This window comes from Lytechinus pictus, chromosome 16 (assembly GCF_037042905.1).
Source record: "Lytechinus pictus isolate F3 Inbred chromosome 16, Lp3.0, whole genome shotgun sequence".
Classification (NCBI taxonomy): Eukaryota; Metazoa; Echinodermata; class Echinoidea; order Temnopleuroida; family Toxopneustidae; genus Lytechinus; species Lytechinus pictus.
The window spans coordinates 486,660-510,041 of NC_087260.1; the positions used below are offsets into that span (position 1 = coordinate 486,660).

The 23,382-nt window shown below is 36.6% G+C and overlaps 1 protein-coding gene across 1 annotated transcript; it reads right to left on the bottom strand.

Moving 5' to 3' along the window:
- Positions 1 to 1,961: 1,961 nt before the first annotated feature.
- On the bottom strand, positions 1,962 to 21,803 carry LOC129279215 (uncharacterized). Its single transcript, XM_064111297.1, has 5 exons — positions 21,726 to 21,803; positions 13,413 to 13,655; positions 5,340 to 5,487; positions 4,655 to 4,797; positions 1,962 to 4,140 (listed from the first exon to the last, which is right to left on the bottom strand). Exons 2-5 carry the CDS (start codon positions 13,473 to 13,475, stop codon positions 3,904 to 3,906), a joined length of 591 nt encoding a protein of 196 aa, XP_063967367.1. The 5' UTR covers positions 13,476 to 13,655; positions 21,726 to 21,803; the 3' UTR covers positions 1,962 to 3,903.
- Positions 21,804 to 23,382: the final 1,579 nt, after the last annotated feature.

The window sequence follows — 23,382 nt, forward strand, 5'->3', positions numbered from 1 at the left end:
TGCATAGTTACAGATTTGGAATATTTCTGCTGTTTCTCAGGAGAGTTAAATCAAACGTTGAAAGCAAACAAAATATTGAAATCATCAGCTTTGATAGTCGTTTTTTATAAAAATCGTATTGTATACTTTCGATTAAAAACGCACTCTTTAGCCTACCACTACGGAACGTCCCCTTTGCATTTACCATACATAAAAAAATCTCCATGCTGGACAGAAGAATTACTTTGTTGTAGTCTAGCTGTAAAAAATTTCAAATTTTAAAATTCTTTTTCACATGCTTGGTTTCAAGCGATTTCTTCAAAAAGGAAAACTTCCTTGAAATTAATTGGGAGTCAAAATAATGAATTATGAAACATATTGAAGGCAGAGATTTTTTTAATTGAAATGGCTTTGTATCGAGTTTAGTGTTCCTTAATGTTTTGCCAGATTCATTTGTGACTTTTTCTTCATAAATCTTATCCCTAGCATTTATCATTCATTACGAAATCACCATGTTTGAGAGAAAAATTAACTTTGCTTAATTGTGTTACAAATTTTATAGTTATTTTTCACATGTTCTCTTTCATGATTGCTTTAAAAAAGCTTCATTGATATTGATTGGGAGTTAAATGAGTGATGAATCTCGAAATTGATATATATTCATATATAGTTATATATATATATATATATATATATATATATATATATATATATATATATATTGGGTAGATATTCCACGTGTTGGAGTAATATTAAGAGAAACAAGGTTGAAACTTTCATGCTTTAATCCAACAAAATGTATTGAAGTCCACAAATTTTCGACGAGTACATACCGTCTTCATCAAGTGATACATATATATATATATATATATATATATAAACGGGAGAGGCGTGGATATATGTACCAATTGCTTTGATCATTGTTTATAATATATGTGAGAAGATAATAGTAGAATCAAGGATGAAGCAAAGTATACACTATGTTGTAAAGCTATGTTGACTTTGTAAATAACATACGCACGGTAGGCAACACAACCTTAATTCAGAAGAATTTGTTATGACCCATGTCAGCAAATAAAAACTGACGAAGGCCAGGGCCGAAAACTTTACAACAAAATGTATACTTTGCTTCATTGATTCTAGTCTACTCTTTACACACACACACACACACACACATATATTTTTTTTTGGGGGGGTCATTCATGTGCGATTTTGTCATCGAAATGGCTTATCGTGACATTGCGTATTGTTCCTACTTTTTTATCCAAGTGTAGTTTGAAAACGCGTATATAGTGTTAAAATGTATTTACCAACTTGGTAGGTCAGTTAGCATTGATTTGGCATGATTCAGCACATTGTATTCCAGTATTTATAAGTGTTTAGGCTCCCAAATAATAAGAATGAATAATACATGAGATTTGTATAGCGCACTTTCCATCTTGATTAGTTGCTCAAGGCGCTTCAGAACAGAACAACAAAAACTATTTACATATAATACATGTGTGAACCATAAGTCAATGTCTATCAAAAAGCCATTGGGCCATTGTGTGGATTTTTTTATTATTTTTATTTGTAATTCAATTCATTTTTTGGCTAAGAATTTCCTTGCCTAGTTTTACATTGCTGCATAACAGCAAGTCCGCGTGGGTATTTACACTTTTGGGGAGACAGGGATGGAGTAGTGGTAGTTTTGAAGTTTTGGTACCCTTAACAGAGAAACCAATCTACCCTTGACTATGTAATACCTGGTATTAAGGGACTATGTAATACCTGGTATTGAGGGGCCACATCATCACTTTTGTTTTGATACCCTTTTACTTTATTTTTATACGAAGATGCTCTTAATCCATATTTCAAAACGTCTCTAAGACTAAATTATATATTATGTGCCTGTGGTTATATACTTGTCTGAAATATACAGAGCATGTCTACAGAAGTTCACACAGGATGCACTTACACATTAAAGTCTGAAAACAAGTATATCTTGTTAAAGATATCTGATTTAATGTCACAAAGAATAGAAAAACATTTTGAATGTGAAAGCATTGATATTTTTGGTGGATTTATTGTGATGAATTTGGCTCATTTGCTAAGCCACATGTGCAAAATGTGATCTTAACTATCCTCTTGAAATCGATCAAAAGGTTGACTAGTAAATTTATTCAACAGACTGTTTAATCTTGAGTATTTAGAGGTTCATATAACCAAAAATTGGCTCTAGTAAATCATTTACCTGAATTATAGATTTTTTTTTCAAACGCATGCACGAACAGCTCGCAGCGGCTCGTAGAGTTAACTCTATGGGTTAGATCGAGTGCGACATACGTACAAGCGTTTATGTGTGGTCGGGCCAGCCGGCGCGCCGCGGCGTAGTGCACTTGGCCTGGCCCGCATACATTCGTAATTCCGAAGCTTCGTTATTCAGAAGGTTCGTACTTCAGAAGGTTCGTTATTCTGAAAACGAAGTGAGGTTCGTTAGCCCGAAAACGAAGTGAGGTTCGTAATTCCGAAGGTTCGTTTATCCGAAAACGAAATGAGGTTCGAAATTCCGAAGGTTCGTTAGTCCGAAAACGAAATGATTAACGAACCTTAATTCGTTTTCAGACTAACGAACTTTCGGAACAACGAACCTTATTTTGTTTTTGGATTAACGAACCTTCGGAACAACGAAGCTTATTTCGTTTTCGGATTATCGAACCTTCGGAATAACGCCACAAATGTTCGGGTTAACGAACACTTTTACGTTTTCGGATTAACGAACATCGAGGTATAGGCAATTTACGTGTTTCGGAATTACGAACCTTCGGAATAAAGAACCTTCGGAATTACGATCCTTCGGAATAACGAAGTGTAACCGGCCTGGCCACTGTTCAGTGGGCCTGGTCTGTTTGCTGAAGGCCCGGCGCAGCCTATACCAAGCTGTCTAGGTCAGCGTGGCAAAGGCACCGGTCCGTATCGTGCACCTTTTTTTTTACTCACTTTCTTTTTGGTTCTTCTGACGTGGATATTGCTCCTTTTTTATATATTACCCTTTTTTATTGCTTGTGACTCGTCAGGGGGGGGGGGGGGCAGTCTGCCTCAGTATTTCTCGACGCTTGTTTCTTACCAATCAATTTCCATGTTTTGCTTATGTCACATAGGTTGTAATATAACAACTTACTGTAATATTTACGAATTGAATTATTCAGTACTGTAGTTAGCTTATTACTATATTTCTTGAACTCCTTCATAATGTCACGGTAAGTTGTCTTAATAGGTATTACTATCTGCTCGGTACATATTGATTTCATAATTGCTTTTGTTTTCCTTGGTTTCTTTTTAATATCTTTCTTTTTGCAATCTGATTAGTCACGAACGGAGCTTTGCAGATAGAAGAAAAAGATGTAGTATTAGAACTGCAACGTTATATCTCTGCTATTAAATACCTCTCCCAATCACAAAGAGAAAGATTTTGTTTAAACTGATCGATATTATTTTTTTAGCATATAAAAGTCATTGTCCTCTGATTTTCACATATTTTTTTACGTTCCTGAATATTACAAAATCTGCAAAATAATCCGGAATGTCAGATTATAAGGTACATGAATGAGTTTCAATCATACAAAAATTTGAAACAAATAGAATCTGATTTGGTGGGGGATCTTTGGGTACCCCTGTTGTTTTTTTCTAACCCACACACTGTAAAGACGAAATGAGGTCCTCCATTACATCTTTTACAGATTGAAACCTCCTAAAATTACGCTTATCAATCTTAGAAAGCAGGCTATCTTTGAATTGCTTTACATTTGTACATGGTTTTCTATATCACAGCAATAAGTATTTTAAGGTCATTAGTAACTAAAAACCAACAACAATAACAGCAACGGCAACATTAATTAGTAAGATGTGATCGAGCTCCGCTGAACCTCGCGTTGTACCACAATTCTAATTAAGACTAAAAAGAAAATGAACTATAATCGTGGTAAAGAAAGTTAGAATTGTGGTAGAGTTTTTACGTTTTAAAGAACCGCCATAACCTCGGCATGCAGGTAGTTCTGTGCCTTCAGTAGGTGGTATAGGTTGGTTATAAGTTGATGGCCAGGTCCCACATCGCGGGAAATTCTCGGGAACGGGCGGTAAATCATCATCAGAACCTACGTGTATGAGCAGGCCCATGCCAATCTGTGAAAACAATTATTCAATCGAAATTATTCAATTCAATTCCCACCAAAATGTTCTTGATTTTCATTTGAACGTCATTTATTTATGTAAGGAACAGGAACAAGTTCGTTCGATAACTAATAGGCCTTCATGGTAAAAGTAAACTGAAGGTAGGCCTATATAGTTTACTGCATCGACTCTGTATAATTCGTATATAATTGAGTAGTCAACTCAAGAAAAAAATTCTAGAATAATCTAGATAATTAGATTACCCTCATTGTTTTGAAGATTTTTTTTTTTAGTTTAAAACACCAGGAAAGTATATCTACCATGGTCAACGCTTTCACCCACGCCAAGTTGGTAGCCTAAGTTATGATAGTTTGGCGACTATGAACTTATGTGTCAGAGATCTTGCAACTAAAACCAGCATTGTCCTGTCTACCCTACCCCCCCCCCCTCCCCTCCACACAAAATATAAATTGATATCCCGATTTCAAGAATACACACTTTGATAGGATAGAAAGGCTGTACTTACAACAGCATGAAACTCTAAATGGCAATGTAAGAACCACCATCCTGGATTATCAGCGATGAATTGAATTATGGTGTACCCTCCATCAGGTACGATTACTGTGTCCTTCAGTGGAGCGTGATCAAGGTTTCGTGGAAGACCATCTCCTGCAAGAAGAGAGTAGTAAAATGCATCAGTCTTCATACCTTTGCGGAAACACTGGTAGCACGTACCTCTTTAGGGTGTAAAATAACCTAAGCTCAATTTTTTATTGTTTGCACATTTTTTGCACGCTTTAGAGGGCATAACATCCCCCCCCCCCAAAAAAAAAAAAGTATATAAAATAAATAAATGAATACTTAAATAAAAATGAAAATAAAATAAAATAAAAAAATGAGGGGAGATTTTTTATTTAATTTTTTTTTGGGGGACCCTGAAAAAAAAATTAAGGGAAAACATCGTTTGTGCTTCCGACTGACATCAATGGGTTGATGCAATTTTGAGTAATAGCTTATTCTATTCTCATTTTTTTCTGTCATATAAAGAGACTCCGGATCTGGATCTGCCGCTGCAAAGTATAACAAAATTGTAGGTGGATGTGATATAAAAAAAAAGGTGACAAAGAGTGTGTGTGTGTGTGTGTGTGGGTTTAAACGTCCACCAATCAATGGGTAAGAAACATTTTTCATTACAAAAAAATGATAATTACCAGTTTGATCAAGCTGCATTACTTCTTGAAGGCTTGTGGAACTGTTAAGTTTTTCTTGTCCTACCACATAAAAAGAATATCCATGAAGGTGGAATGGATGGCTCGCACTGAAAGGCACTCCCTCATCAATCAAAACAATTTCTACCGTCTGATAAAAAAATGAGATAATGTATGATATTTTTCAAGATAGATTCTCGCAGGTTTATGGCAATTGAATTCAGGTGGGGCGCCATGATATTTGGATGGGGAGGGGGGTGGGGGTGGTGCAAGACAAACTTTTTGTTGCGATTGAATTACAGAGGGAATAAAGAGTTACACGACCAATACTTGTCTTAAATTTCTCTCCTCGCCACGCTCCTCATCCTCATTCTATGACTTCTTCTTGTACTATTGACTACCAACCCCCCCCCCTCCTTCCCCTCAAGGAAAGAGAGAGAGAGAGAAGGGGAAGACAAGAAAGGGGAATTGGAGAAAGGGAAGAAATGAAAAGGAAAGGGGAAAATAGGGGAATAGAGAAGAGAGAGGATGACAAAAAAAGGAGAAGGGATATAAAAAGAATAGAAAGAAAAGGAGAAGGAAGACGAAGGAAGGCGAGACCTCTTCCGCCTTTCCTGGGAAAGAACAATGAGAAAAAACGAGTGACAAATTGTATGCGTGGTTTTACCAATCAGGAGAGAAAAGAAGATAATGGAAAGAGAGGAAAGGGAAGGGGGAAAAGAAAAAAAATAAGATAAGGAAAAATAGAAGAGGTAAAGTAAGGGGAAATAAAGAAAGGACAGTGAGGGGGAATGAAGAAAAAAGTAAAAGCGAGAGAGCAAAAACAAGGGGGGAAAAAGAACAAAGAAGAAGGGAAAGGGAGAGAGAAGAGGGAATGAGAATGAGGGGATTAGAAATTGACAAAGGAAAGAGGAGAAGGTGAAATGGTGGAAAGAAGGAAAGGGGAAAGGAGAAAAGGAAAAAGGAGAGAAGAAATAGAAAAGAAAGAATAAAAGACAGAGAAAATGAGGAGGAAAAGGGAAAAGAAATGTAAGGAAGGGGAAAGGGGAGAAAGAGAAAGGACAAAATAGAGCGGGGAGAGAAAAAGAAGGGGACAGAGAGAGAAAGAGACAAGGAAACGGAAGAAAAGGGAGAAGGGAAAGGAAGAGTTGAGAGAAAAAGAAGATGAGGAAGAGAGAGCAAAAAAGAGAAGAGAAAAAATCCGAAGGGAGATGAAAGAATAGAATGAAAGATAGAGAAAAAAAGAGAAAAGGCAGTGGAAGTGGAAAGGAAGGGAAACATAGACATGGAAGAGAACAGAAAATGAGAATTGGACAAATAAATGGGGAAGGATCATTTCTTATTTTGTTCAACAAACTTGTGAAATTAAGGAGCATAAAATCCATTGTCTAGTCTTGTAGCAAGACCCAAGAGACATGGACATTCAACGCGATCATTTCATTAATCGAATGAGCTGGATCAGTCGCCGAGGCAGGTATTATGTGCATTTTAATGAGAACATGCAGGTGTTTTGACAATAGCGACTAGATAGATAGATAGATAGATAGATAGATAGATAAATGGTATTTATTGTGATAAAAATTCAATTAGCAGCCAAAGGCTAAATTACATGAATTTGTACAGAGTAAAATTTCAGTAAACAAACAAGCGAAACAGTAAAAAAAAATGATAACAAAGTATACTAATGTATAATATTGGAACGGGGATACAAAGAGAAAAGTATACAGAGGGAGAATTAATGTCAAAAGCAGGAATGGGGAAAGGTTAGGAGTAGACTAAATGTATATACCTTTAACATAATGAACATTTTAACATAAATATATATTTAACCAATTTTGAATGGATAACAATACATGTAGATTAAAGAGTGGATTGTATGAAATAATGCTTCCTTTTTAGAAAAGAAAAAAAAAGAAAGCTATTAATTTGGGTGAAATTGAAGGAGAAAAACATGTATAAACATTATAAATGAAACAGTAATCTGGGTTGGGACTACCAAGACGTATCTGATTATTTAAAAAGGGACAGCTTTCCTGGATTGGTTGTGTAGGCTGATGCCCCTGAGTCAGGAAATGCTTTTCAATCAACATGATTCAGTCAGTCTGCAAGCCCCTATAGTGGAGCAGTTATGTGACAAAAAATGGCCAAGATGCTCGGATCTGGCAAAAAGTGTGAAATTTGGCATACAGGTGTATTTTTTGGCGTTGATTTAAAAAATTGCCGGCCCCAAGCGATTTGACCATCGGGTCGACCGCCATTTTGAAATCCAAGATGGCCGCCATGAAAAATCATTAAATGTCTTTTTTTTTTAGTTTTACATGGCATGTGACACTGAAATTTGGCATATAGGGGTATTTTGAGGCACTGATTTCAAATATTGCCGGCCCCCGGCAATTTGACCATTTGGTCGGTGGCAAAATGGCCGCCATCTTGAAATCCAAGATGGCCGCCATGATATATTATTGCAATTATTTTCTCGAGTTTTATATGAACTGCGGTATTGAAATTTGGCATATGGGCTTAATTTGGGGTGCTGATTTCAAATATTGCCGGCCCCAAGTGATTTGACCATCGGGTCGGCCGCCATTTTGAAATCCAAGATGGCCGCAAGGAGAAATTATTAAGGTCATTTTGTTGAGTTTTACATGACGTGTGACACTGAAATTTGGTATGATGGGGTAATTTTAGGCACTGATTTCAAATATTGCCGGCCCCCAGCAATTTGACCACTTGGTCGGCGGCTAAATGGCCGCCATTATGAAATCCAAGATGGCCGCTATGAAAAATCATTAAATGTCATTTTCTTGAGTTTTACATATGTGACACTGAAATTTGGCATATAGGCTTAATTCGGGGTGCTGATTTCAAATATTGCCGGCCCCAAGTGATTTGACCATCGGGTCGGCCGCCATTTTGAAATCCAAGATGGCTGCCATGAGAAATCATTAATGTCATTTTCTTGAGTTTTACATGACATGTGACACTGAAATTTGGTATGGTGGGGTATTTTTAGGCACTGATTTCAAATATTGCCAGCCCCCAGCAATTTGACCATTTGGTCAGCGGCAAAATGACCGCCATCTTGAATTCTAAGCTGGCTGCCATATAAATATTTCAATTATTTCGTTGAGTTTTATATGATCTGCGGTATTGCACTTTGACATATAGAAGTAGTGTGGGGAGCTTATTTCAAATATTGCTGGCCCTCATCGATCTGATCCCCTGAGTCATGGTTATACGGGCCAAAGATATTCATTCGAGCCAACCCATTTACTTTTTAATTTTGATATTGCTGATTCACAAAAATGAATGAATAAGATTGATAATCTAACACTGATTCTAGGGAGGGTTACTTTACTGAACTTCCTTTTTCCAAATTGGGAAGATATATCACCACTTTGGAACTATTTTTATACTGGCGGAAGAAGTATTGCCATTTTACTGTCTCAAGTGATGAAATTGATCCTGTCAGGTGTAGTCTTCATAAATGCCGATTTATTTTTAAAATGAGCAGGTCGAGGTACCCTTTTCTGGTCAGATATGGAATGTCAGACATGTATCCTATCCACTGGACAGGTAGTAAACATTCAATTCTCGAATTTCATCCTTATTTTTTTTAGAGCGCCTCTTTAACACACGAGTCTATGGGAAATGTTTTAGGCCCGTGATACCTCAGCTGCAAAATGGCAGCCATCTTGAAATCCAAGATGGCTGCCATAAAAAATCATTAAAAAATCAAGTATCATAATTAAAACGTAGGTATTATTTTGAAATTTGGCATCTTGGGATATTGACATTTCCCCCAAGTAATCTGTCCAATAGATATGCTGCAAAATGCATGGCCACCATCTTGAAATCTAGAGAGGATCGACTGTCATGAATATTCATTAAAATCATTTTCTTGAGTTTTAAATAATTTGAGGCACTGCATTTTAGACATACAGGCGGGTTTTGGCCTGCTTGTTTTAGAATATTGCTGCCCCAGTGATTGATCCACCGGGTCAGCTGAAAATGACCGCCACTTTGAAATCTAAGATGGCTACTACGAAATATCTTTCAAAAATATTTTCCTGAATTCTACATTACCTGTGACACTGTAAGTTGGTACTACGAAGCAAAAACTTGTATGTTAATTTCAAATATGGATAGATTATGAACATATAACACATAACACACTTTATCTGCCATTTTAAATCACACAACATATTGGGGCAGCTGCTCGTACAGTATATCACGTCACAAATAAAAAACTTAAAATTCTAATATCTTTGATGGATTTACCAATATCTTTTTTATATCATATTTTCTTGTGATTTTACAACAAACTTTTCTCCGGGGTGAACTTCCCTTTTTAAGGGATAGAGCAACGTTCGATGTGGCGCTGCTAAGTTGCTGCCGGGCTCACGATCTACAGGGTTTGGGCAAAATAAATTTTTGGAGCATTTCTGTTACTGAATTCTATTTTGAACAATAAAATATGTATTATTATCATCAATCATTAATATTAATTTCATCATCATCATCATCATCATACCACTATATAACCATCAGTACTTCAAGTCTGGAGCAGTTTTCTTCATGTCGATTTGTAATAAAATATCGCAATTATTGGAGCAATATTCTGAAACCAGCCGGCCAAAAACCTGCCTGTATGTCTAAAATGCAGTGCCTCAAATTATTTAAAACCAAGAAAATGATTTTAATGAATTTTCATGACAGTCGATCCTCTCTAGATTTCAAGATGGTGGCAATTTTGCAGCATATCTATTGGACAGATTAATGGGGGCAATTTCAATATCCCTAGATGCCAAATTTTAAAATAATACGTTACGTGATACTAGATAAAGTGATTTTTTTCAATGATCTTTTTTCATGGCAGCCATCTTGGATTTCAAGATGGCTGACATTTTGCTTCTGACTCAGGGGATCAGATCGCTGAGGGCCAGCAATATTTGAAATAAGCACCCCGCACTCCGTCGATATGTCAAAGTGCAATACTGCAGATCATATAAAACCCAAAGAAATAATTTACAGCCTCTCTACAGAAAATGATTGTTCCGGATGGTTATTATTCAACCAAAGCCACTTCAAATGTGTAACTGCATAAGAAGCTAGCTGGTTTGTGTATTTATGGTGCTTCATACTTACATCTATATCAGCAATTAAGGGTGCCAAAGTATTTTCCTTGCAACGGACAAAGATGTGGTTGTGTTGGATTTGTTTTCAGTGCCAATACCATGGGTTTTACTCACCATTATAATGTTGTACATCATTCAAACTTGGTAACCATATTGGAATTCAAAATAGCATCTATTTATTACGTTTTTTCATTGATCAAGGATGCAAAGATCAAGTTTTTCTCCAAATTTAAAGTGTAACAAGCCATACGTAAGACTTAAGCAAATTATCTTTCATGGCGGCAATCTTGTATTTCAAAATGGCAACCAAACAGGGGTCTGACAATAATCAGAGCCTAAATATATGCCTATATGACAACTTTCAGGGCCAGAGTTCATATAAAACTCAAGACAATTATCATTGCTATTAATTCATGGCGGTCATTTTGCCGAAACCCGGTGGTTACGTTGCTGGTGGCCGGCAAAAATCAGTGCCACATACTTTGGCTTTTGGTGTCATATATAATGTAAAATCCAAGAAAATTATTTTTATATGGTTTTTCATGGCAGCCATCTTGCCGCTGAACTGATGGTCAGATCACTTGTGGCTGGCAATATTTGAAATCAGCACCCCAAAATAGGTACTCTATTTGCCAAAGTTTAGAGCACATGTAAATTCAAGAAAATGACATTTAATGATTTTCATGGCGGCCATCTTGGATTTCAAGATGGCGGCCATTTAGCCGCCGACCAAATGGTCAAATTGCTGGGGGCCGGCAATATTTGAAATCATTGCCTAAAAATACCCCAACATACCAAATTTCAGTGTCACACGTCATGTAAAACTCAAGAAAATGACATTAATGATTTCTCATGGCGGCAATCTTGGATTTCAAAATGGCGGCCGACCTGATGGTCAAATCACTTGGGGCCGGCAATATTTGTAATCAGTACCCTAAATTAAGTCTATATGCCAAATTTCAATACCGCAGTTCATATAAAACTCGAGAAAATGATTGCAATAATATATCATGGCGGCCATCTTGGATTTCGAGATGGCGGCCATTTTGCCACCGACCAAATTGTCAAATTGCCGGGGGCCGGCAATATTTGAAATCAGTGCCTCAAAATACCCCTATATGCCAAATTTCAATGTCACATGCCATGTAAAACTCAAGAAAATGACATTTAATGATTTTTCATGGCGGCCATCTTGGATTTCAAAATGGCGGCCGACCCAATGGTCAAATCGCTTGGGGCCGGCAATTTTTAAATCGGCGCCCAAAAATACCCCTGTATGCCAATTTTTACACTTTCTGCCAGATTCGAGCATCTTTTTCACATATCTACTGCACTACTGCGTTAAGGAGCAAATGAGCAAGATTTATCCAAGTCCTCTCGTGGCTGAATTCATGTCCCTGCAAAATCTTGTGAATTGTGAGACTTTTTTCTCAAAGAATTTAACCACTTTCTCCTTGAGTAATATTGTATATTGTTGTACCATAGGAAAGAGTAAATGTTACTCTTTTATACTGGTTATTTTTTTAGAATAAAATATTTGGATAAATAAGTGAATTTTTTACCTGAAAAGATGCCTCAAACAGAATTTTCTTCCTCTGTTTTCACTTGCAAATTGTGCAAAGTTTTGAGTTTTAGGCACAAACATGATATATATCATCAGAAAGCTCAAACTCTATACTTTTTTACAATGACACTCTTGATATGTGGCATCTTTTAGATGGGTCAGCAGCCAGCGTTTTCCATCAAGATGCAATACGAGATTTCTGAAATTTCAGAGTAACATAAAATCCAGAGTTCTGATTGGCTGAATAATGTTTTCAAAACAACAGGCGTGGGTAATTTGAAGAGATTACCACATGTGAGTGTGACCTTGCAGAGGCACAGTGTGGGGAACATTGGAATTTGCGTGGGTGTGTGGTCTCTATGACCAATCAGAGCGCAGTATTCTTGTTTTTTTTTTAGCTGCTAAATGTACTTGGCCTATGAAAAGCTGGCTGCTGACCCATCTAAAATACCTCTTCTTATAAAAATTTTATCAAATTAAAGCTTAGATCTTCAGCTTTATCATGATTTAAAAATCATTTGGGCTCAAACAGAAATTAAGTGGAAAAGTAACAACTTTCGTTGCATGGAAATAATCATTTTCTTTCATGTTTTAGATCAGAAGTTTTACCTATATTACAAGATCATTTAAACATTTCACACACATGACATAAAATAATGCCTTTTTTTCTTTATAAAGATACTAAAAACATTATACCCCTTTCATAAACCCAATTATGCGGCTAATAGCAGCATAATTTGGTCGTAAAATTGGAGGAAGACCAGAGTTATCTGCATTATTCTGATGCTGCTATTATCCGCATAATAGCAGCACCGGGACAAGATTTTGAGTTTATGAACGCATTTCCAAATAATGCGGATAATTGCCATGGTGCGGTCACAAGGTCACCCTTTTCCAACACAACCGCATCGGAGGGGCGTGTCCAGTTGTCATGACGATTATCCGCCTTTTCAGGACGGGCGCTTGTAAAAATAATGCGGCTTATTTTTGGAGTTCGTGAACGCAATTTTTATTGAATTATCCGCATTACTCTTAGGCGGCTAATTGAAGGATAGGTTTATGAAAGGGGTATTAAATTTGGTCAATATTTAGAGCAGTAATGGCCGAATAAAAAGATGTGTTTTCGTCCGCACCAAGCTCATTAACAATGCAAAAACCCTCTAGTCATAAATGTCACTTGGATAAAAGAAACTACTTTTTCAGGGCTTGCCGACTGACTGGATTTAAGATTTAGAGCAACAAAAATTGAGAAGTAGGCGAGTTTGATAAATAAAATGAGTTACAAAAATAACGAACCAAATTAAGAAGATAAAAACAAGAAAACATCCCCGCCCTATCAAACCATGAAGTTTCTACCTCCATGATTAAACTCACCTCACCAAGCTCTACCGTGATCACTTGTGCGCATTCACAATACTCCTCTGCGCAGTGTGTCATGTTTAGCACATCATACGCATCACAGATTTCACTTGGATCAATATCACGCCCCTGACTTAGTGGCGGGGCCGAAACAAATTTGAAAGACACGTGATTTAGTTGAGGCGAGTACAGATGGTGTGATCGCGAAATCTCCTCTATTGGGTAATACTCGGGGTCGTGAAAATTATAATTGTTGACCTGGAAAATAACAGAAAAGGAGGAGGTTTTCACACAAAAAAAGTAATGAAAATTTCTGCAAGGCGAAATACACTTACAGCGGTAACAAGGCTAATTTTGGTGGGTAGTTAAGAAGGGGCCAAATGAGCTCATTTTGAAATAAAATGCAGGGTTAGATGTTGAATAAGCAAGGTACGTATCATGGTATTCCAGGAATACCTCAAAACGACTTTACTAACCCTTACCAGCAAATTGTCTGTGCCCATAAAAGTTTACAATCTTCATGATGTTATAACTGCAACTCATCCCGAGTTTCCCGATTCAAGTTCAATTCAATTTCAAAATATTAGTCTTTGATATACAGTACATCCCACAAAAAATGAAACCTGGATTTATAGATGATTTATCATGCCTTAATCGCAAATACAATATACAAATGACCTATCATTGCTGAGTGTATGGTCTCCTATTTCATTTGAAATGAACTCATTCATGCATGAGTGAGCAAAAACAATTTGAACAAAGGAAACCAAAAAGTCCCTTTGCGGGCGATATCTGAGTTTCAAAAACAAATCACAGAAAACGATCAACAAATAACAAAGTTCTGTTTATTTGAAATAAGGCTTGAATTTCAATAATTTTGTGATGTGAAGAGGTTTTACAGGAAAGCTTTTAGACTTACTCGACACTCCGTTTTGTTGACAATCAGCCATGCAGAAAGTCTTTTGTTATCTGTGCGATAGTTTCGGGGGGGGGGGACCGTTGAAAACACGTATGTTTCATGAAATTATGGAAATACAAGCATTGTTTCGAAGAAACATGACTTTGTTTTTTCCTGACCATTTTTTGCCATTTTGCTACCAAAATAAAGAGCAGATATTGAAAGTTTTAGGCATGTGAGTTTCTTTTTGAAATTTTGGTACCCCTCGTCAGATGACTTTTTGCTATCCTTTCTTCAAATTGCTTTTACTCTCTCATGCGTAAATGAAAAATCTTGTATGTTATACCAGCTGAAAGAGGACATTCTAAGCTTTGCAATTTGTCTATTGTATATTTGATTGAGTTATGAAAAATCATCGCTAAACCTCGGTTTCGTTTTTTGTGGGACGCACTGTATGAAGTAGACACCTTTTCCTCTACTTGCTTTTACAGGTAATCAAAAGAAATGGTATTGTACAGGGTTATGTGGTAATACCATATTAACAGAATAAGTTACACAACAGTTGATCAGTGCTCCCAGGAAAGGTGCCTAACTTCAAATTTGGATTAACATACGATTAGAATTAAGGATTGAGCATGGCGTAATAAGCTGGGCTCGTTCTACATGTAATACGTGGCGGCTATCAATTATTTATGACAAAGAGGCAACAGGTAGAGGGCGGTGTTCTGAAAGCTCAATTAGCGCTCAATTAGCATTTTGGTATTCTTAAAAGTCACTTAAGTGCCCCTTTCCTTATTTGGCAGGGTTGCGTTGCGCGCACCTGCAATTCCGTTATCATCGCGCGAAGACTTGATTGAGTAGTTACGAGACTTTTGGTATTCTGCAAAGTTTCATAGCGCTCAATAAGCGGATTTTCCGATGGGGATAGATAATGGTGATAAGAGGTCCATTAAGTATCATCATATCTTGCTAATTGTGGCTTTCATTTCTTATAAATATCATAAAATCTGTTTACTACTGTCATCAAAAGGAAGACAATTAAGGAGACAAAGGTATAAACAGGGAATAGAATAAATAGAAAGAAGGATTATAGAAACAAATATAAGCCTAAAATAAGGAATAGGGAATAAATTTGGTAGTAAAAAAATAGAAAAGAGGGAAAAGGGAAATAGAAATTGTGAACATAGGGGAAATATGACTATTTTTTGCCTATATGTTATTTCATTATTAGCATTGTACAGTTTTTTTTTTTCACTCCATTTTGACAGATAATTGAGAATGCCAAATCATGGTATTGGTGCAGCAATGTTCAGGGATGAATCAAACTTTGTTTCCGACACCTTTAGTATTTAAATGAATATTCTCTCCTATAATCAAATACCAAAAAAAAAAAATATGAGCGATGCCATTATTTTCCCCATCTATAAAATGTCATAACTTTTGTACATTCGATTTTCGGCTTTATCATGCTTGTCTGATTTTTCAAATCTTTTTATTTATATCAGCATTTTGTTGGAGAAGATTTTCCGTATGATGAAAGGAACAATATATTATTTTTAAAATAAGCAGGAATTAATGTTAGAGAAGAATCCCCTCCCCGAGCAGGGCCCCGAGATAGAGGCAAATAAAATATTGTAAAAGAAAAAAAAGAAAGCTACGGATGGATTCAAATAGGTGGATATGGAAATCAGAACGCGTTCGAAATAAAAAAAAAAAGAAGAGAAAAACAACAACGGTAAAAGAAAAATGAGAGAGAAATGGACAAGACAACACTTAACTTCAACAACATAACGAACTCTAATCTCTGATGTTTTAACATTATTTTTTAGCAAAAAATCTTTGTACCAAGATCGTGGCGCAGTGTACATGCAGCAGCTGGGCCAGGCGCTCCGCTGCAAGTCAATAAAGTGAAGAGACACTGCGCGCTAGTAGAACATTTTTCGTTTTAAGAGCGCATTTTATTGGCCAATTCGGCTCAGTAGGAGAGTGGCCAAAAGTGAGTTAAGAGTTTTCAGAATACGAATTTAGAGGTCTATTAGCGCTCCATTATATGGGTAACTTATGAGGAAAGTTATGAGCAAACTTATGAGACTTTTCAGAATACCCCTCAGGATCATTGTAGTCATGGTAATTGTCCATATTAATGTGGTTTGTTCTTAGATAAACACAAAGAAGAACCTGCTAATTTACATTTTTAAAAGAATGAATATAATTAGAGTGACGTATCTGAATTCAAATTCCAGCAAATAAATGAAAATAAACAATTCAAGTTTTTCACAAAATATTGCCGAGTAGAGAGATTGCATGCAGATGAGAAATTTCGAATGATGATTTATGTCATATTTGCAACTGCCATGAGACTGTACGTCATGTTTTATTGACATTCACGAAAGTCAGGATATTTTAGAAAGTAGTCTCGTGTCTTATTCGGAACATTTTTTATCTTGATATTTGAATTGTTAAAAAAAGTGTTGTAGGATAATTAAAATATAGGTAACCAAAAAAAAATTGTTAATATCATCCTTAATTATTCTAATTTACAGTTTATAAGAATTATGTCAAGCAATGCAGTGATAAAAAACACGTATTAAATGGAAATTATATATTGAAACTATCTATTTGAGAGAAGAAATAAGATTTTACATATTAAGCTTGAAGTATTATAAGAAAAGATTTAACGAAACTGAAAATTACAGAAGATGCGTATTATTTCAAGTGAATGAGTAACGTATTTGTATTGTATGTTTTTCTGTAAAATATTGTCATGCGATATGGTTTGATTTTTTGTGATGTAAAAATTATATATTTTGATATTTTATGGACTATAAAGTACCTCGATTGAGGATAAATAGAAAAAAAAATCATACTGATGTGGTATATGACCATTGCTCTCTGGAGCCAGGAAGGACTACACATTTCTGATTATGTGCTGTCATGTCATTAACACAATTTGTGTTAAGTTATCAAGTGTCTTTTCCAGAGCATACAACGTGAAACTAGACCCGAAACCAGTTTCTCAATATAGTGAGAGTGGATAAATTTGCTTGTTCTTTTGTCTTCCGTGGTTTCTTCCTTCTTGCTGAACTGGAAGAAAGAATAATCTCATGGGAATGAAGTAAAAATAAGACGGTGGAGAATTGTAAATTCATACTCAAGACCCCCCCCCCCCCTTTGTGCCTTTAAGAGGCACATTTAAAATTTGAAATGTAAAATTGCCGTTAAGAATATTAACCCCCTTATGAAAGTGAGATGTGCTGGCAAATAAAAAAACTACCCCCTTCTGGGGGCTGCCAAACTCACCCCCTTCCCTCCCTTTGCATTATTGCCTATTTATTGGACAATTCACCATTTTTGAGCCCCCGTTGAGGTAAACAGGCATCTCTGAAATATAGTTCTGCCACTTTTACTGCCTTGAAACTAATTAAGGAGGAATACTTTGCTCTATCAGCTACCTATAAAGAAGTGCTGGCACAATGAAGCTTACCCATCTGGGCGGCTGTCAAATCACCCCACCCCTTTTGCAATATTTGAAAATTCACAATTTTTGAGCCCCCATTGAGGCAATATGCATTTCTGCTCTATAAAACACCCAATTTCATTTTCTTGAACCACTTGGAGAGGAAAGAGTAGGTTCCTCTCTTTCAGCTTTATACAGTGCGTCCCACAAAAAGCGAAACCGAGATTTAGCGATGATTTTTATCATAACTTAATCATAAATACAATAGACAAATGTCCTACCTATTTTAAATAACCAGAACTTTGCTATTTCTTAACTTTTTTCAGTAATTGAGGTATCAAATTAAAGAGCAGATATTGAACTTTTTAGAATAATAATAATAATAATATACAGTTGTTGTATAGCGCATATCACAATTATAAATAATGTCTCTATGCGCTTCCAAAGGACTTGAATATTATTACCCCAGCTGTAGCTTGGCAGCCGTAATTACTAAGATTACAGCGCACACGCATTTCAAGGAATAAATTCCTGCCATGTACCCATTTACCTCACCTGGGTTGAGTGCAGCACAATGTGGATAAATTTCTTGCCGAAAGAAATTACGCCATGGCTGGGATTCGAACCCACGACCCTCTGTTTCAAAGTCCGGAGACTAATCCACTGGGCCACAACGCTCCATGTGGTGTTCTTTTTGAAACCCAGATACAGCCCGCCAGGTGACTTTTTGGTAAGTAATTTTAGATGAAAGAAGAGATTCTAAGCTTTACAATGGTAGGTCACTTGTCTATTGTATTTGTGATTAAGTTATGAGATATATTATCGATAATTCTCGGTTTTGTTTTATTGTGGGACGCACTGTTTTGCTGCCATATCGAAGCTTGACCCTCTTCAGGGGATTATAGAAGATACCCCACCTTTTTATGATTTTTGCCAATTCATTGGAAAACTCGCCATTTTGGAGCCCCCATTGAGGCAAAAAGGTGTTTCTGGTATATAGTAGAGCCACTTCTTATTATGTTGCTGATAGCGGAAAGCCTACTCTTTCCTCTTCAAGAAGTTTCAAGGCGATAATAGTGGCAGAACTATATATCAGAACCGCCTTTTGTCTCAATGAGGGCTCCAAAATGGTGATTTTTCAATAAATTAGCAATAATGCAAAAGGGATAGGGTAATTTCGACAGCCTCCCTTAGAGGATAGGCTTTTAATTGCGAGCATGTCATTATGTAGCTGATGAAGCAAAGCCTATTCTTCTCTATCCAAGTGGTTTAAGGGAGGTAAAAGGGCAGAAACAAAATCAGAAATGACTTTTTGCCTTAATGGTGGCTCCAAAGTGGTGAATTTTTCAATAAATTAGCAATAATGCAAAACGGATAGGGAAATTTCGACAGCCTCCCTTGCCAGCACTTCTTTATATGTGGCTGATAAAGCAAAACCTATTTTTTCCTCCCTAAATAGTTTCAAGGCATTAAAAGTGGCAGAACTGTATATCAGAAATGCCTTTAGCCTCAATGGGGGCTTAGAAATGGTGAATTTTTCAATAAATAGGCAATATTGCAAGAGGCATGTGGGGATTTCTACGACCTCCCGGAGGAGGTAGGCTTTTATTTGCCAGCACTTGTTTATATGTAGCTGATAGAGCAAAGCCTACTCCCCCCCCCCAAAGGCATTGCAAGAAAATAAAATTTGCTGTACTATATAGTAGAAACGCCCTTTCGCCTCAATGGGTGGTTCAAAATGGTGAAATTTCCAATAAATAGGCAATATACAAGGCAGAGGGGAAAACGTTGACTTAGACAGCCCCTGAGAGGGCTAGGTTTCGATGTACCAGCGCTTCTTAACGCTTTCCTCTCTAAGTCATTGCAAGAAAATAGAATTGGGGTGTATGATATATAGTAGAAACGCCCTTATGCCTCAATTGGTGATCCAAAATGGTGAAATTTCCAATAAATAGGCAATATACATGATACAGAAGGGGGTGACTTAGACAGCCCCTGAGAGGGCTAGGGTTCGATGTGCTTGCGCCTATTTATGTAGCTGGTAGAACAAAGCCTACTCTTTTAAGTAATTAAAGTGGCTGTACTATAGCAGAAAGGTGCTAAAAAAAATAGTGATCTTCCAAGAAATAGGTAATATACAACGAAATGATATAGCCAAGGGTGGGGGGGGGGGGATTTCGACACCCTGAGAGAGTTAGGCCTCGATGTGCCAACATTTTGTTTTATGTAGCTGATAGAGAAAAGCCTACTCTTAACGCTCTAAGTGATTAACAAGCGGAAATAATTGCATTTAATTTTTAACTATACATTCTACATGTTACACGTATTAGTCTATGGAAATGCATACAAAAGGCGACATTTCTGAAATTTGAGTATTCAAGTTTGATAACTTATAATATTGCTAAAAAGAATGATACATAGTTGGAATTTTATCCAAATGATAATAGTATATCAATAAGGTTTTCTGGAACATTACAAGGTAATTGATTCATTTTTCTTATAATTATGTAAAATCATGAATTTGCAAAAATTTCTTTTTGAAAAATTACAAAAAATGCAGTTTTCTACTTAAAGTATCAGCTAGATGACCTACTTGTCCTCTATAAATAAAATATCAGCTAGATGACCTACTTGTCCTCTATAAATAGTACCAAATTGTAGGAAATTAATTTTTATTTTATATGACAATAATTTTTTGGCGATTGAATGTTAATTTCAAAATCTATTCACGAAAATTCAAATGTTCTGAAAATTCGGCGGCCATTTTTAATAAAGCACCCTCACGGGTTATATTTCAGGATACAACCTGGTTACCTCATATATTCATATTCAGCGTAAAAAATGGTCTAGAAGCACTATTTGAAAAATTCCCCCTTTTCCGTGTGGCACTTTACTCAATTATAACTTTTCATCATCTAGTGATTTCCATTACGCAGTAGACTCTGCGTAGCCTAATTATTACACCTATCCATTTGTATTAGTCGGTTGCGAGACATTCCCAACCACTATAAAAGACCGCAGTGTTGGACAGATAAAAAGTAATCAGGCAATTTCACATTGTGGTCTCCAGCTTTTGCAAAAGAGCATAGTAAATGTCAATGTTAGAGTGGTGTTAACTACAAATATTCCTAACAAAACTTATTGGGACATGTTACACCTATATCCGCGTAAAGTAAAAACAAAACGTATCTCCCGTAGATTTATAGATACTTGCACGCACACCCCACGCACAATACATTAATGTATTTTGTTCCCAGATTGCCCTGTCTTGACCCGTTATATCTTCTGGATGTGACTTCTAAGTTAGATTTATCCAACAACAAAAAAGTACACACATTTAAACAAAATAGTTTGTAAAAAAATAGATTTCTCACCATTTTAAGTGTAATTTGCCATTTAATAAAAGTTCGTTGACCTTTCCGGTCGTAACTTTTTAACGGGAGGTCAAGGATTTATGGTGCTGTACACACTTTTTGTTGAGTATAACAATACAAACAATTTTATAAATTATCCGACACAATCGGGACATTTTCCAAAAATTGACCCCATTTTGACCCATCACATGGTGAAGATGACCACTAGAAATTTGACACCAAGTTGAAGATTGTTCCCTGTGATGTCATCAAATGTGAAGGTGATGTCATTATGAAAGTAAAAAATCATTCTTGGCCAATTTTGAGTTGAACATTAAATTGCACGCACAATGTCACACTATCATTACTCTTGACTTCTAAATGCAACGTTTACTTGCTATGAGTTGTACAATCAAACTGAATAAAATATGCTCCCCCTGCACGTCGTTTACGCACATTTTCTTGCACCCGATTGATTTTATCGTTACACTACACACGAAATTAAGTTAACAACAACAACAACCAAGATATAATTGTTTGCTCAAGTGACGTTATTTAAAACTGTTATCAGTTACCAGTTTTCACATTCAAATGATAGTAGAGGTTTCTAAAGTACTTACTTTATAAAAGTCAAAAGCTATGTAAAAGGTTGTTTTTTTTACTTGAGGTATATCCGAAGAATCTGTTGAAATAAACAATATACAGATATCAAGGTTACAAAGACAGTTCAAATAATTTTTATACATGACGTATTTGATGGCAAAACTAGCAAGATGAAATAGATAAGAGGGGAATAGAGCCTCCGTTGGAAAAACGCCGCTTTTCCGACGGCGGAGAGGGTAGCGTCAACATTGAAATCTTTTAATCAAGATTAGTTAGAAATGTCATCATAACTTAGACCCCATTTACATGTACGTGAGAAGGCGGCGTGAGGCCGGCCACACGCCGCCTTGAACGTATCGCCGCCCCGATAACGGTCCACCTCTGGAAATGGTTTCAGGTCGCCTTCTCGTATGTGTAAACACAAAGCGAACTGAGCTTGGCTTTCGGGAATCACTTCATCATTGACTTGCGCAAATAGTTGTGTACGTTATCGATCTAGCTTTATTGTATTAGCCTCGGTATTGCTCGCTTTCAAGTGGCCCTTGCCTCTGGGCCGTACCGTATGCGTACACGGAGGTTGTGTGTAAAAACACTTTCTTATTTTTTTGGAGACTGCTTGACGCCGGTTTCAGGCCGACTCGATGAATATACACATGGACCGGATTCATCGAGTCAATCACATTGACTTTATAGCTCTTGTATGGACTCATGTCCTGTCATTATGGTCTATACTTTATTAGTTGATTATGATTAAAATCAAACACCTTTTTGGCCAAAATGATTTAAATGAGGTAAGTAATAAAAGGATATCTGTCGGCAAGTTCGTAGATTTGTACAACAGCACTTCGCATGCATACCCATCGATTATGAATGCACATGTAAACACCTGGGCGGTATTCTGATAATCACATTAACTTTGGTGTTAAATATCGTGTTACCTCTCTGATTTAACACGCCCCTAACATACCCCAAATCAGTATTCTGAAAACCGTGTTATCTGCGTGTTATCTCATTTCTCATTTTCAGCTCCTCCCACTCCGCATCTATTTAATCCAATCAAATGTGATATTAAAGAAACAAATCGCACAAAATTTTCAGGAAAAATGGGATGCGCGCACGGTGACATGTATCCTGCATTGTGACATCATTTTGTAATAATAATAATAATAGTGATATTTTATATAGCGCGCACACCGTCCAGAGACGCTCATGGCGCTAGGCCAGCAACAGTTCCTTTAGATAGCAAATATTATATACACGTACATTACAAACAGCTACTATAAATAGAAATCTTGAGTCACTACAAGTATCATCCTGGAAATTCCCAGCTACATCCTGGTGGGGCCTGGTGCCCTTGTGCTTGTTCACCGACAATTTAAGGGGCAAGCCCGGTCAGCTCAGTACTCACAGGAGCTCTAGCAAATAATGGCACCAGCCCCCATAGGAAACTAGTCAGACCAGCGTGTGATGACACAGAGTGTACCTTAAATGGATACAAAACAAATATTATTTCTTAAAAATAGTACATAATTATACAGTGTATATAGATTTAGTTGTGAAGGTATTAAATGCTGAACATATATGTCTTAAGGTGTACTTTAAATGTTTCATGTACTTTAATGGAGCGAAGTGACTGAGGAAGTTGATTCCACAACTTGGCCGCAGCATGTGAGA

What these genes read in the sequence shown, in the direction of transcription:
- LOC129279215 (XM_064111297.1), bottom strand. Translation starts at nt 13,475, where the DNA reads ATGACACACTGCGCAGAGGAGTATTGTGAATGCGCACAAGTGATCACG. An exon ending in TCACGGTAGAGCTTGGTGAG is followed by an intron (nt 5,488 to 13,412) that starts GTGAGTTTAATC and finishes TTTTTTTATCAG; the next exon opens with ACGGTAGAAATTGTTTTGAT. An exon ending in ATTTAGAGTTTCATGCTGTT is followed by an intron (nt 4,141 to 4,654) that starts GTAAGTACAGCC and finishes TTGTTTTCACAG; the next exon opens with ATTGGCATGGGCCTGCTCAT.